This window comes from Sceloporus occidentalis, unplaced genomic scaffold, assembly GCF_023333645.1.
Source record: "Sceloporus occidentalis isolate IW3139 unplaced genomic scaffold, rSceOcc1.0.p SCAF_1, whole genome shotgun sequence".
Classification (NCBI taxonomy): Eukaryota; Metazoa; Chordata; class Lepidosauria; order Squamata; family Phrynosomatidae; genus Sceloporus; species Sceloporus occidentalis.
The window spans coordinates 279,508,679-279,522,958 of NW_028316981.1; the positions used below are offsets into that span (position 1 = coordinate 279,508,679).

The 14,280-nt window shown below is 41.0% G+C and overlaps 2 protein-coding genes across 2 annotated transcripts in view; one reads left to right on the top strand and one right to left on the bottom strand.

Moving 5' to 3' along the window:
• Positions 1-2,808: 2,808 nt before the first annotated feature.
• On the top strand, positions 2,809-5,305 carry LOC149323961 (uncharacterized). Its single transcript, XM_089484710.1, has 4 exons — positions 2,809-2,812; positions 3,769-3,849; positions 3,965-4,030; positions 4,152-5,305. Exons 1-4 carry the CDS (start codon positions 2,809-2,811, stop codon positions 4,955-4,957), a joined length of 957 nt encoding a protein of 318 aa, XP_089340836.1. The 3' UTR covers positions 4,958-5,305.
• Positions 5,306-11,087: 5,782 nt separating this feature from the next.
• The window catches only part of DMGDH (dimethylglycine dehydrogenase), a 49,424-nt gene continuing 46,231 nt past the window's right edge, over positions 11,088-14,280 (bottom strand). Inside the window, exons 15-16 of the mRNA XM_089494675.1 lie at positions 13,179-13,313; positions 11,088-11,950 (exon numbers count right to left, since the gene is read on the bottom strand). Coding sequence (XP_089350801.1) covers positions 11,732-11,950; positions 13,179-13,313 — 354 coding nt within the window. The 3' untranslated portion in view covers positions 11,088-11,731. The remainder of the gene's footprint in view (positions 11,951-13,178; positions 13,314-14,280) is intronic.

Consider the following 14,280-nt stretch of genomic DNA (forward strand, 5'->3'; position numbering starts at 1 on the left):
GCTCCTGTCATGGGAGCTCGACATGCCGCTGTATGCTGTTATCCTTGTGGGTGACACAGAAAAGAAAGGAGTCGCCTGCAGCGGGCAGAATTCTGGAGCAGCATTAAAGCATCTCATGAGATGCTTTAATGGGCTGCCAGAAGACCGCTGGCCAATATGACCCTGTTCTCATACTGTGTGACCTACAAGGATGACAGTATATTTCGGCCTGCACAAAAAGAGGCGGGGAACTTCCCCGCCTCACATTCTGGTAAAAGAAAAGAAATAGAAAAAAAACCCTTCCCTCCCCAGTGTCCCCTGAAGGTCTCTTCCATTTTGGGAGAAAGGGTGGGGGCCATGTAGAAATGCATGCAAGGCAGAGTTTCACACACTATAGACATCCATGGAGGGTGTACCGGGGATTGGCAGCATGCTGGCTAATATGCAAATGGATCTGGTTCTTTGAACAGCATGAGCAGCCCAAAGAAGAGTGTTAACTAAGCCAAAATTACATCTGAGGAAGTGGGTTTATGTGTAATGTTGACCATGGTTTTCATTGCTGGCTGGTAAACTTATTTTCAAAGAACTATTCTCCCTCCAGCATTTTACAAAAGGGATCATTTCTGGATTTCAGGAATTATGTTCTTTTTCATCTGTAATCTGTTATGCATTTGAGAAATTATTTCATATTCAGAATTTAACTAATATTAGAATTTGTTTATAGTACTGCACAATTTGCCACTCAAAACTTACCATTGCTGATGGATCATGAAGCAAACATGTATATCAATACTCTCTGCCTGAATATTATTACTATTATTACTGTTAAGCTTTATTTGCAAAGTGCTGAAAGTTTACACAGCAATGTATTTCCATTGCTTTTAATTGGGATGATTTTTATTTTGTAGAACATTTCTACTTGCATGTATAAAACAACATGTATGGCCACTCTACCATGCATTTTGGATTGTTTGAATGAAGACACTTCTTGGTCACAAAGTACATGTAAAGGCTGTCAAACAGAAGCAGTATGATGTGGGCTAACTTTACAGGGGCCTACTGGTAATACGTCATACCAGCATCTACCTTGACTGTTTGGAATGCTAGCTTTTCACAGCTAAGCGAATTTGATATCTGGATTAAGGTTGTTATGTTACCTCTATCTTTATGAAACTATGTACCTTTGATGCTCTTGGCAGTGTATTTCCTGTACTTGGTGGCATGGTATTCAAGAAATTATCAATCTGCCAGTCTGAACAGCTATTTTTATATAGAAGTAAAGGACACTACTGTTAAGCATGGCAACAGATGTGAGTTATTAATTACAAACTGCGTTTATTACACTGCGACGCAATACAACAAAACAATCTTCTAAATCTGTAATATCAAACAAATGATTACCCAGAAATTGGGGATTCACACTTGTTAAAAATAAAGTCTGGTTCCCTTGGAACCTCATATATGTACCATATGCAACTTTGGATGCCAGTCAAAAAAAGGTTTTATAAAAAAAACAGAAATACCCTTTTAAAAAAAGGACAATCATAACTTCGTTAACATCGATCGATGCATGTCATTTGAAAACAAAATAACAGCCATCTTACGTTAAGAGTACAGTACTGTGTCCAAACTCTAAACTTGTATTCAATAACAATGCAGTAATAAAAACATGTGTGAATACAATTAAGTGTTGGATGTTTTCTGCAGATGCAATTCAATTATATTTTCGATTTTCTTTAATCTGCCATTCATTTTCTGTAGTACTCCCACAATTTTCCGATTGATGTTTTCCTGCGTTTTCAAGGAAGATTGCACTGTACAGACAAAAGATATATACAAAAAGCTTTTAATAAGACAGTTTATTGCAATGTATTCTCTGTTTAACACAATATGTTCATATATTTCTTTTTATTTACTGTCTTGAAAGTAAAGTTTTCGTGATATTCAGTTCTCCGGTATATAGATGTATGTTATTAATATAAACCTTAATCCTTATATGACCACCACTCTCTTTTGAAAAAGACAATGCATATTTATTTAAATTCACCTGACTGTTGAAGTTCAGTTATGTAGCTGGGTACAAGAGTTTGGGGTTCTGGCAAGATGTCTCTTGCCGAAAGGTTTCCCGATGGTCCCGACTGGATTCCACTACAGCAAGGTTCATCTATAGTATCTGCATGTTGATCCATATAAAAAAATCAAAGAGATAACTAGATCAGAAATTGTGCATTGATCATAGTAAGAATACTCTAGGAAAACTGCAGGTTGATAATACAACTAAAAATGTAGGACATCATAATTTCTCCATCTTTTTGCAGTTAGAAAAAAGTAAGAAAACAGAGTGGCAATGCTGTTGTCTAATAAATTTATCCTCCATATGTACACCCATCTATCCCTTCCTATGTTGGAAAAGTATGGCGACCTCAGGGCTGGTAGTCCATTGTAGTGTTTTTTTCTTTTGGAAACTGATAAGGGAAGTAGCCTAATATGATATTGATATAGTGACTGTCTTTAGCAACTGTTCCTTATGGCTACAACACTGGAGGAATTCCATGGCATACTATGCAACAATGAGCCCTTACTTGTAAAGCTACAAACTTACCCGAGGGATTTTTTTCCTGGGAGCCATGGTTCCCCGCCATAAGCCACAGCTCTTTCATTAGGGGGAAAAAGGGTGGTTGTTTTTCTTTGGGGGGTGATGGCCCAAAACTATTTAGACTGGCCAAAAATTTTTCACGCGTCATTTTGAACTTCCTGTACACCTCTTCGGCGGTGCGGTTGTAGCCATGCATTTTTAATTGCTCTGCTACCTCTCTATGCACAGGAAGAATGGGTACAGAACGGGACCTCATGAGCGTCTTTAATTTTCCGCTCCCCCTAACACTTCTCAGGAGCAGATCAATCTCCTTATTGACCCATTTGGATCCCTTCCTACGCGCCATCACTGCTTCCCAATAACTTCGGCCACTCCGAAAAGTCCAGCGGGAAGAGGGATTTGCAACGTCATCACTGTGCAGGGATTCTTGGCGCCAAAACTAGACTTGCGCCCTCTAGTGCTTTTACTGCAGTGCCGGGAGTTTGGGAGTGCAGAGAGCCAGCATCAGCAGCTAAGTGCTAACGCAGAAGTTTATTTCACAGCCTCTATAATTAAATTGCAGACAGTATTATTTTATACTTTCTGTAATTAGGAAAGCCATGGATAGCCATGCAGTGACCGAAAGCAGTGCCTCCGCACAAGCAAGGGGGAGGGTGTGGAGTGCCAATGAAGTTTTGGCCTTATTGGAGATATGGAAAGAACAAAAATTGCAGTCCAAATTAAAAAAGAATTACAGAAATTTGGATAAATTTAAAGTTGTATCTGATGAAATGGCAAAGAGGAACCATGTCAGATCTGCCGAGGAATGCAGATCTAAATCAAAAAAATTGAGATTTGAGTACAGAAAGGTTGTGAAACACAATCAGAGAAGTGGAAGCAACCCTATTACATGTCCCTTTTATAGGGAACTAGAGGAAATCTTTCATGGGGATGTTAGCATCACCCCTAACAGGTTATCCCGAAGTCTTGATTTTGAAAGGGAGGGTGAAACCACAAATGTGAATCAAGAAACCGCATCCACCTCCATGGCTAACACAGGCGAAGGAAGCACCCAAGAAACAACTACCAGACAAGACAGTGATGAAGGCAAGTTGCCCATCTGTAATGCCTGAAGATTTCTGCTATGTGCATGACAACATTATTTTGTTAAAAAGACAAAGGCTTTACTCTTTTTTTCCCCTTGCATTTTTCAGATTCTGATGACACTTGTCTCGATGACACAGTCATTACAATACCTGTCACAATTTTGGAAAGTGGACCTACGCAAATAGCAGGTAGTCATATATAAATTTCTGTCAATTTCTGGATCTCTGTTTTCTTCATAAATATTGTGAACCTGTATATGTGTTCAAAAGAAATAACGTTGGTGTTTAATGCTCCACTTTGAAGGTGCGACTGGAGAACAATTGGGTGACTTGGAAAGACGTGCAGATGATACAAGCGGTACAAGCAATGGTAGGTAGCATCTGCTTTTCTAAGAAAATTCTTTGTCTACAACCCTTTACATGATGCTACCATTAGAAATAAATTTCCTTCCTGTGGGCTTAATCTATTTTCACTAATTTTTAAATTTCAGTACCTAACGATCCAGAGGACGAACCACCCAATGTATTGCTGTCTCCTGGAACAAGACTGCGTTCAAACAGGAACAGGAATCGTCGCGCCAGAAGAGGAGAACATATTGCGCGCACTATAATGCAGAGTGCAAGTCGAGAGGCCCAACTTACCCGGAGAACACAGGAACGGTTCATGGAAATTGTACACGACAGCATGAAAGACTGTAGGAGGACAGAAATGGAACTTGTACATATTATGGAGGAAGATGTAAGGAGAAGTGCACAGGACAGACAGAGAATGTTGCAGTACATGGAGACCATGACTGAACTGTACCGGAGGAAAGTAGATCATGAATGTGCACTTCCAACGGGGCAACATGATACTGTTGCCCAAGGAACTATGCACACATCATTCAGGGCATCTCCGTGTGATATTCCTCCTTCAACACCAGGCCCAGCTGTCTTTACAGATTTCCAGGAGCAACCATCCACATCAGATTTTGGTGGGAAATGTCAAGGGAACAATTCCCCTGAACTCTTTGATGAACTTCCTCCTGCTTATGCTCCTGATGGTTGTCCTGTCACTCCTAGTAGTGAAATTAGAGATGGTGACAACACAGCAGAGAACATCAACAGGGATGTTCAGAATGTTGTTGCAGTCACTGATCCCCCAGAAAATGAAGGCTGCATTGGAACCGTGCAATGTGTGAGCAATGCAGGAACATCTTCCTTGCAAGGCGCAGTTGCACCTGTTCAAAACCAAGATAAACCATGCAGTTCTCGTACTGGGAGGATAATCAAGAAAAAAAAAATATTTTCCCCATAAGGGAAACATATAGGGAAAAGGTTCTGTTTTGAAACCTCAGATATGTTTCAGCATTCTATGTTTACCCTGTTACGTGCCCTTTGTGACCGATAAAGAGGGACTTAAACCATTTCTCCTTGAACCACAGTAAAATTTCATGTTCATGTTAAGGAAAGGTTTTGTATGTCACCATGTATATATGGATATGTTCTCACCTAATGTATATACAGTGTATATAAATGCGTGCTTTGTTGACATAATGGAAAACAAGCCACCAGACGGTTTTTTTCCAAAAGAAAAAGGATATTTAATCGTGTTTTAAAATGTTAAGTTATATTGTTGATAAAATACAGCTGTGTTCTCAGAAATTGGTCTACCGTCCTTAATATACCTAAACATTTCCACAACAATAGCAACATTATTCAGCAATGGTTTCTAGAACAGCCTTCCTTTTGGTTTTCAAGGTAGGAAACATGATGTATTACTATAAATGTAATATAAACAAGCCATTTTTACACCATTGTTTTCCTATATTGCCAAAAAAGGATATTTGAAACATCAATATAGCAATTGTATAACACTTCAAAATAGATTTCCAAAATTTGGGTAAACCATGAAGCTAATCTATAACAATCGGGTATTTATACCCCACAATAATATAAACACCACTAGCAGAACCTGATTGGGGAAAAAAAAGTTAAAAGAAAAAAGAATCTAAACAACCGTGATTCAACATTGCCGTCTGGTAAAGTTATTCACATGTTGTACATGACATGTTGTCAAACACATGTATATCAACATTTGTAGATTGATACAAAGGTAAACCAAGAAGAAACGTTTTGATCAGATCAATGCTGTTGCCATAACTGAGGTGATGTTATGAAACATCAAATAATGTCAGTTTCTGGTGTTAACGACCCAAAATAATGTTAGTTACTGCAGATCTAACAGTTTGACCCTCTTTTTTGTGATTTGTAGAGTGTCCTCTGATGTTATTCGCTAAAGCGGGGAGGACAATTTTCGCAGGTGGCTCTACATCGGGATCAAGCACTTCTCCCCTCGTCTCGCAAATATTGTGCAGTATGGCACATGCTGTGACAACAGAGATGAAATTTTCCTCTTTCACAGTTAGTCTACCAGACAGACACCCCCACCTAGATTTCAATCGCGAAAAAGACCTCTCCACCACGCATCTTGCCTTGCAATGGGCGGTGTTATAAGCAAGTTTGTCAGGTGTTAATTCTCCACGATATGGTGTCATGAGCCATTTCCTGATTGGGTAGGCACCATCCCCTATAATCAGTGGAGGAATGGCTACATCGTGGACATGAAGGGTGGGATTTCCGGGCACAAAACAGCCTTCATCCATCACTTGACAGATAGCGGAATTGGTAAATATGTGGCTGTCATGTGATCTCCCACAATTCCCTACTTCAATGTCAATAAACCTCCCACTGTGATCTGTAGTTGCTTGCAGAACAATTGAAAATCCCTGCTTGCGGTTGATGTATTCCTCTCTGCGTCCCAGCGGTGGGCAAACAGAAATATGAGTGCCATCAATAGCTCCTATGCAGTGTGGGAATCCGAGTCTCTGAAATCCATCCATAATCTGAAAAAAGGCAAAGGTATAATAAATTTGGGATATCAAAAAAGTGGGTTAACATATTTCATATCTGATGATGCATTATTATTATTTGGTATATGAAACTGGGATCAAAGAGACAAAAGCATAAAAAGGACAATAGAAATTATTAGGGTTTATATATATACCTAGAACACACTGAAGGGGAATCCAGATGTTACTTGTTCACATATCAACTCTTACAAATATATCAAGATACATTTTTTCAGAATAGCAAACCACAACAGCACAGCTGGATAAGAGAGAAGCCAGCAGCAGAGATGCACCTCCGAAGTGCATGCTCCAAGCCCAGGACCACCCCCCAGCACAGCTGGATAAGAGAGAGGGCAGCAGCAGAGATGCACCTCCGAAGTGCATGCTCCAAGCCCAGGACCACCCCCCAGCACAGCTGGATAAGAGAGAGGCCAGCAGCAGAGATGCACCTCCGAAGTGCATGCTTCAAGCCCAGGACCACCCCCCAGCACAGCTGGATAAGAGAGAAGCCAGCAGCAGAGATGCACCTTTTAAATCCATGCCCCAAGTCCAGGATCATTAACCCACCCCCATAATTGCAAAGGTAATTGAAAGCCTTTCTTTTTTTCCCAAACAAGGAAAAGGCAGGATGTAAACATATCTTAATGGTATTACATAAGCAAAACCTATCTATCTTTAGATATGCATTAATGCATTTGCACCCAGAAGTCTTAGGTTTAAAAGTAATATTGATACACACCGTGTGGTAGTTTCCAAGCTGGATAGTTTTCCTCAGCAGCAGCTTCTCCATGGCAAGGCACACCTCGATGGCGATTTCTGCAGCTGTGGATGCTCCAACCTCGAAACGGGAAGCCACCTTCCTATACATCAGAGGGCTTGAGAGCCACCAAATAGTCAGGGCCACTCTCTTCTCCACCGGGATAGGACTCCGGAATCTAGACTCCCCACGCTCCAGCTCTGGTCTCAAGATGCTGGCCAGATCAAAAAGGGTTTCTTTAGACATGCGGAAGTTAGAAACCCACATGTCGTTATCCCATCTCTGGAGGACTTCGTCACTCCACCAGTTGGTCCGCTCCCGGGGTTGCTGCCACCAACGTGGGATGCGAGGCCAGGTCGCCATCCATGCCAGACAACTGGATATATCAAGATTGCCGCTGGCAGCCATGACTGCAATCTTACTCAGAGCAGCCCTCCGGCGCGAAACGAGGACCAGTGATTGAGCAATGCGACTCATTCTTCTCCTTCTTCGCTCTTCTTCTTTCTCTACCATGCTCACAAGATCAAACCATGCTTTCTCCGACGCCATCTTTACACCCCACAAGGAAGTCACCGGACGACTTCCGGTTAAAAACAACCACCGAGTGGCGACGTCATTGGTACACCGCCCCCAAGATCTAATACGCATGCGCTATAGCAAACCGTTCTGAGAACGGTTTCAAGAAAAAGGAATCGCAGTGCGGTAAACTGCCGTTCTGATCACGTTCTCATCACGTTTTGATTGCTAATGCGGTAATATCCGTTCCAGGAACGGTCTCATCACGTGATGATATGGAACGTTCTCAGAACGCAGTGCGATAATCTCCAGGGTCTTCATTGGTGGGGACAAAACCTCCCACTTTCATGCAGCACCCCCTTCATTAATCCCATGGACACTGGAAAGTGGATGAGGTTAAAGCCTCCCAAACCTCTCTATGGTTGTATCCGTACTGCAGAAATAATCCAGTTTGATACCATATTAACTGCAGTGGCTCCAGACTATAGAATTCTGGGATTTGTAGTTTGTTGTGGCACCAGAGCTCTCTGATTGGGAAAACTAAATGTCTCACAAAACTACAAATTCATTAGCACTGAGCCATGGCCATTAGAGGGGTGTCAAACTGCACTATTTTTGCAGTGCAGTTTAGACCTTAGTTACTATTTAGTGTTTGAGGAGTATATCACATGGGGTCAGTGAAGCCGACTAGCACCAGGATGATAACCCCTTCAGTTAAGGTCCACTGCTGACATTGTCGCACTTCTGTTGTTGTCGCATGGGAGACCGTATAAAAGTATCACCCAGTTTCGCCCCCCAGTGACCCCCCCCATTTCTAGAGAATGAGAAGACTTGTACAAATGCTTTCTCATTCCTGAAGGAACTCATCAGTGCCATAGTAACTGATCTATCCTTCCTAAACCCTCAGCAAATGTCACAAGCCCATATTGGATGGCTTTTTCTCAAGCATGGGGAATGGCTGGCCAACGGTATTTGCATAGGTCCCTTAGGCAGTTCAAGGGAATAGGGAGATAAATGTTTTTTTTCAGAGGGTTCCTTTCCTTGGACTCAGTACTGTGAGCTATATGGGTAATGCAGGAAGGGTTAGACCATATTCCATGTTTCTGTCTCTGTATTTCCACATAAAATAATCATGTTGAATTCTAATTAACAAAATGATATATAACAAACACTTGGTTAAAAGTAATGTCACTTTTAAGAAAGAATTGATCCCTTAGTGACTGAAGAAAATAGGTTTAAATCATTTAAGAGAATACTGTAATTTCCAAATGGATTTCCCCCCCCCCCCCACCCACCCACCCACTCTATCTACCATTAGGAGCGATCCTGTCAGTTTCTATTTTTTACTGTGACCTGCTTTGTAAACGGATAGTCAGATCTGTACAATATAATGTCAAACTGCATTCAGTCCTTGGCAATGATAGGTGCTCATTATTCAAGCTGTGTTTCTACTTGCATGTCTTATTTATGCTTCAGCGTCTTTACTGAGGGTTTAGATTTAACAATTCCTTTGGAAGATCCTGCACTTTTGAGCAATTTTTAAATGACCTTCAAAAAGTACAATGGAAATGTATTGCTAACTTGTATGAATGTAACCCCAGCACTGTTTTAAAAATTAATACTAAAATATGGCTTTATAGTTTAACATAAAATGAATATGTTTTGTGGGTTTGATGTCTATCACTCACTAGTTGGGTTTGATATCTGTCTCTAGGGCAGTAGCATTGGAGAGGGGGGACTAATGCTTTAGAGGCCTAAATACCACAAGGCACCAAATCCTGTTTGGTCTTAAAAGCTAAGTAGGCTCAGCCTGGTTAGTACCTGGATGAGAGACTGTCAATGAATACCATGTGCTTTAGACTATATTTGAGAGGAAGGAACTGTCAAAACTATCTCTGACTATTCCTTGTCTAAGAAAACTCTATGAAATTCATGGGGATGCTATATGTTGACAGGCAACTTGAAGATATATACACACACACAGTGCTTTAGAAAGGAAATTACAGATACATAAAGATACAGATACAGATACCTTTGGGGTGGCCTGCACCTGCCCCTTTCCCCGACAGATCAGGGCCTCAGCTGCCACAGCGGCAGCCCTGAGGCCCCAATCTACCACTTTTCCAGGCTGTGGGGAAGCGGCAAAAGGCCGCTTCCCCGCAGCCTGGAAAGGGGTGTCCTTGGGGTTTCATGCCCCAAGGACATCCGACAGCGGTGGGGAAAGGGAGATAGGGATCGCTCAGCCCCTTTGTCTTTTGTGTTGCTGGCGCAGCCATGTAAATGCTGCGCCAGCGACACAAACGTAGGAGCTCCATTTCAGAGCTCCTTCTACCGCCGCTGAAAGGGCGCCACAGGCACCCTTCAGCAGCACCAAGACATCATGTCCGCACCGCCCCATTTGGAGGTGGCGCGGCCATGACGTTGTAATGGCCCATGTAGAAAGGGTGCTGCCATTACAACATATTAGGGTTGTGAGGCGTCTGGAAAGGAGGCCCCAAGGCAACTCTAGTACGTGTGCAGGCCGGTGCAAAGCGCTGGTCTGTACAGTGCCTAAATCATCATCATCATTATCATCATCATCATCTTGCTTAATCAGACCAGATTAAGACCAGATAGACTAAGAATCACAGCAGGTAAACTTGATTTTCCATAGTGAAATATGGAGAGAAAACAGCAAGATATGGTTATCCAGATGATTCCCGTAGAAGCTGTACTGCATTAGATAGACCTCTGGGTCCACCATCTCCTGAGCTGAACCTGACTGATAGTTTGCATTCACAAGGTATCTTAATGGGACTCCCCAAATAATGGTGAGATCAGAATGCAGGCCAGGTCCCCCCAAAATCAGATGTGGCCCTATGCTAATGATGTGACATAAAAGCAGCTAACAAATCAGATAAGAAGCTCTTTGCATGCAGAGTAAAAATTTTAAAACATGACAATCAAACAAGTTTGAAACATAGGGTTGGTTGGATTCTAATTAAACAGTGAAGGCAAGAAGAGTGCCAGAAGTTTCTTTCTCTCAACCTCAGACAGACATCAGTGATGCCTATGCTTCATAAATCTGCTGAGGGGAATGACAACTCCCCTTGGCCACCAATTGGCTGAGTGCCCAGACAAATACACTCAAGAGAAAATTGTAGTTCCTTGCAATGTGTGCTATCTACACTCTTACAAATATGCCATCCATTAAGTGGGGGCTTCCATATCATAATCTAATGAAACTAATGAGTAAAAAATCACATATGGTTTCTTAATTATTAGTAAACATAAATTATTTTATTATTGCATATTTCATGTGTAGGTTTGTATTTCATATGCAGTTTGTAATCAACTCACAATCAACTATGCCCATTGGAAATGCCATGCCCCTCACTGGTTCCTAGTGCTCCATGCATGCTTTTGATGAATGACCTCTGCAGTGAAGAATCTGTTCCATTCGGTAGGCTCCCTGTGCAATTTAGAGCCCTGGTCATGAAAAGAACTAAATCATGTGGGAAGCCCACCCAAATAAAGCAGCAGGCCTTTATCACTCTAGAAGATGACAGAACTGAGAGACAGGAATGCAAGAGAGGAAGGTCAGGTCAACAACCATTTTCCAGCTTGCATGATTATCATTGTGTTGAGGATGAACACCTGGACTGAGTTTAAAATCTAGTCATATATGTCATATGCAATGATCCCATTTAATACATGCTGAGGTCCCAAGCTATGTCAAATTTAAAAGACCCCATATCATTACCAACTATTTTTTTCATTGTTCTATTATTTTTGTATCTTTCCTCATTAAGAAACACCTCCAAAACTCAGGCACTATGATTAGCTTATTTAGCCTGTGCATAAATCTGACACAGATGTTAATGGAACCTAGGCTCTTGGTAGGGAAGAATTACACATCTGCTGTTGTTTATGTTTTAGTATTCCTTATGCCCTTCTTCTGAAGTCGCATTCTAGTTGGTTCAGTCATGACCAGTGGTTCCTGGATAATAGTGGCTGGATATTTTTTCCCTAACAGTTCAACTTCCATTTTCTGCCCAACTTTGCTGAGTTCCACGGGGACATATGCGAAAGCCAAACTTTGCTGAGTGCTATAGCTGTAACATCCAGATGTGGTGTTGCCAATAACCTGAAAAATTATGCAAATAGCAAAACTTTTTAGAGCATGAAAGCCTACACAATCAATGCCATTTGTAGAAATAAATACATAACCTGTAATAAAATCAAGTGTAAGACTGCAGCAAAGTTTACCTTAGTATGTTTTAGCTGCATCAGAAAAGGCCAGGAATGTGCTGATTAAGTATTATCCTCTCCCAATAAGAAAAAAAAAAGTCTCTGAAAGTCCCCAGGTTTTGCAAACTAATTTTATCTTGGAGATTTACATGATATTTTCCCCATCTCGAAGTATGGCTAGGGAACTCCCATCAATATCAAGGACTTTTCAGTTCCATTCCCTAGGCCAGTTTAAGTTAACCCACTAGTTCCAAATATGAAATATACCTTTTCATACCTGTGTTATACCAGAACTATTTAAGATAGCTGCCACCAAAATACAGCATTTTTCTTTCACGATCCAGATTCAACAGAGATCAAGTGAGGAAGAGAGGAATTGTTCACAATAGAAGAAAATGATCCTAATGCTTAATTAATTAAATATTGCTAAAGCACTTTGACACTTTGATAATAACTCCTGAATAATAATTAAAAAGGACTCAGAGGAAATTGTGAAAGCCAATTTCTGAAATGTACCTTGCTGCCATCCTACAGAATTAAGGCAGTTTGACACCACTTTAAGTGCCATGGGTCCATCCTATGGAATCCTTGGATTTGTAGTTTGTTGTGGCACCAAGAGAAGGCTAAATATATCACAAAAGTACAAATCCCAGAATTCCACTGAGCCATGGCAGTTAAAGCAGTGTCAAACTGCACTAATTCTGCAGTGTTGATGCAGCCTTGATGTGACATGTGATCGATCAGTGGAAGGAGGAGGAAGAACACAAGGGAAAGGAGAGTGAGGGAAACCTCGCCTATTCCAAGAGAGAGATTGAATGAAAAGCCATGAATGTGCAGGTAAATTCAAAGGAACTGGGAAGTCTTGATACTTCCAGGGACTTTATTCCTTTCTGGTTTAGTCCTAACATGTCCCATTCATTTCATCAGTGTGTTCTTGTTGGGACTAAAAGTGGGTTTAGCCCACTATACACAGGGCCCTTTTTACTTGTGCAAACGCATTTGTGTTGGCAACCATGTACAACTATTTAGAATTATATCAAAATTATCCTTGTTTTGTGAGAAGATTATATGTGCTCTCCCCCACCATTGCTTCAGTTATTTGAAATAAAATCTAAGCTGCTTGCCTTGTTGTTATACCAGACACTTTCATTCCCCTCTGGATCAACATTATCTGTTTCCAAGGTGAGATACACAAGTTGCCGTTCAAGCCCTTTTTCTTTAATCTGCTTCAATGCTTGCTTTCCTATGAAGTTGGCTGGCTGGGAAAAGGAGAAAAGGTAACGATGATAAATGATTAGTGAGACTCTGTGACAAGGTTATAGATGTAGGCATTTAAATGTGCCTTCACTTGTTTTCCTGTCAATTAAGCTTTAGATAAAAATACAAATTAAATCAAGCCTTTGGGCTTCATGAATGTTATTTCATCTTGTCCATAAAATAGGCGTGTTCAGTTAGTTCACCTCAAGTGTTTCTACATCTGTAACTTTTTAATATTTATATATTTCAATTATTATTTTTAAAAACAGATACTGAAGGGAGCTCTGCAGCTTCTTTCAATATCCCAGTTTCTCAGATGCTTTTAACATGTCCCGGTTTCTTTTTCTTCCTCCCTCTTTCCCTCTTTGATCTTGGTTTATTTTAATTGCTGCAAGCTGAGTTCGATATACAAAAGTAGTTTGGACCAAATAAAGTCAGCAGAACTGAGAGGAGAGGCAGAGTCATGCCATTCTTCATAGGCTCAAGTGAAAGCAAACTGCTGCAGCCTCTCCTAACTTTAAAATAGAATGTCCTGTGCTCTATGATACCAAATTATTTCTTGACATAAACAGCCAGTTAAGAGAGGCTTTCCTTGTGGAGATCCCCTTAACTGTGCACTGGGTGTTCTCTCGGTCTTTCTTTCTCAAAGTCAAAACAACTATATCTAATTTCCATAAATCAATATCATAGGGAAGCATTCTTGGGACGTTATTAGACAAGGGAAATTGGAAGTATAATCCAATGGCAATCCGAACGCAATCATGGGGTTTAACGTTATTGCATTATAGACTACCACACACAATTTTGGGCAATGGGAAGTCAGTCCGAACGCAATCATGGGGTTTCATGTTATTGCGTGAGATGTGATCACATGCAATTTCAGGCAATGGCAAGCTATTTTCAGGCAATGGGAAGTCAGTTCGAATGCAATTCGAATTCACGTAAATTAGCTGAACTAGCGAATTCACG

Coding starts and splice junctions, on each gene's coding strand:
- LOC149323961 (XM_089484710.1), top strand. Junction 3,850..3,964: donor TGGACCTACGCAAATAGCAG/GTAGTCATATAT, acceptor TCCACTTTGAAG/GTGCGACTGGAGAACAATTG. Junction 4,031..4,151: donor TACAAGCGGTACAAGCAATG/GTAGGTAGCATC, acceptor TTTAAATTTCAG/TACCTAACGATCCAGAGGAC.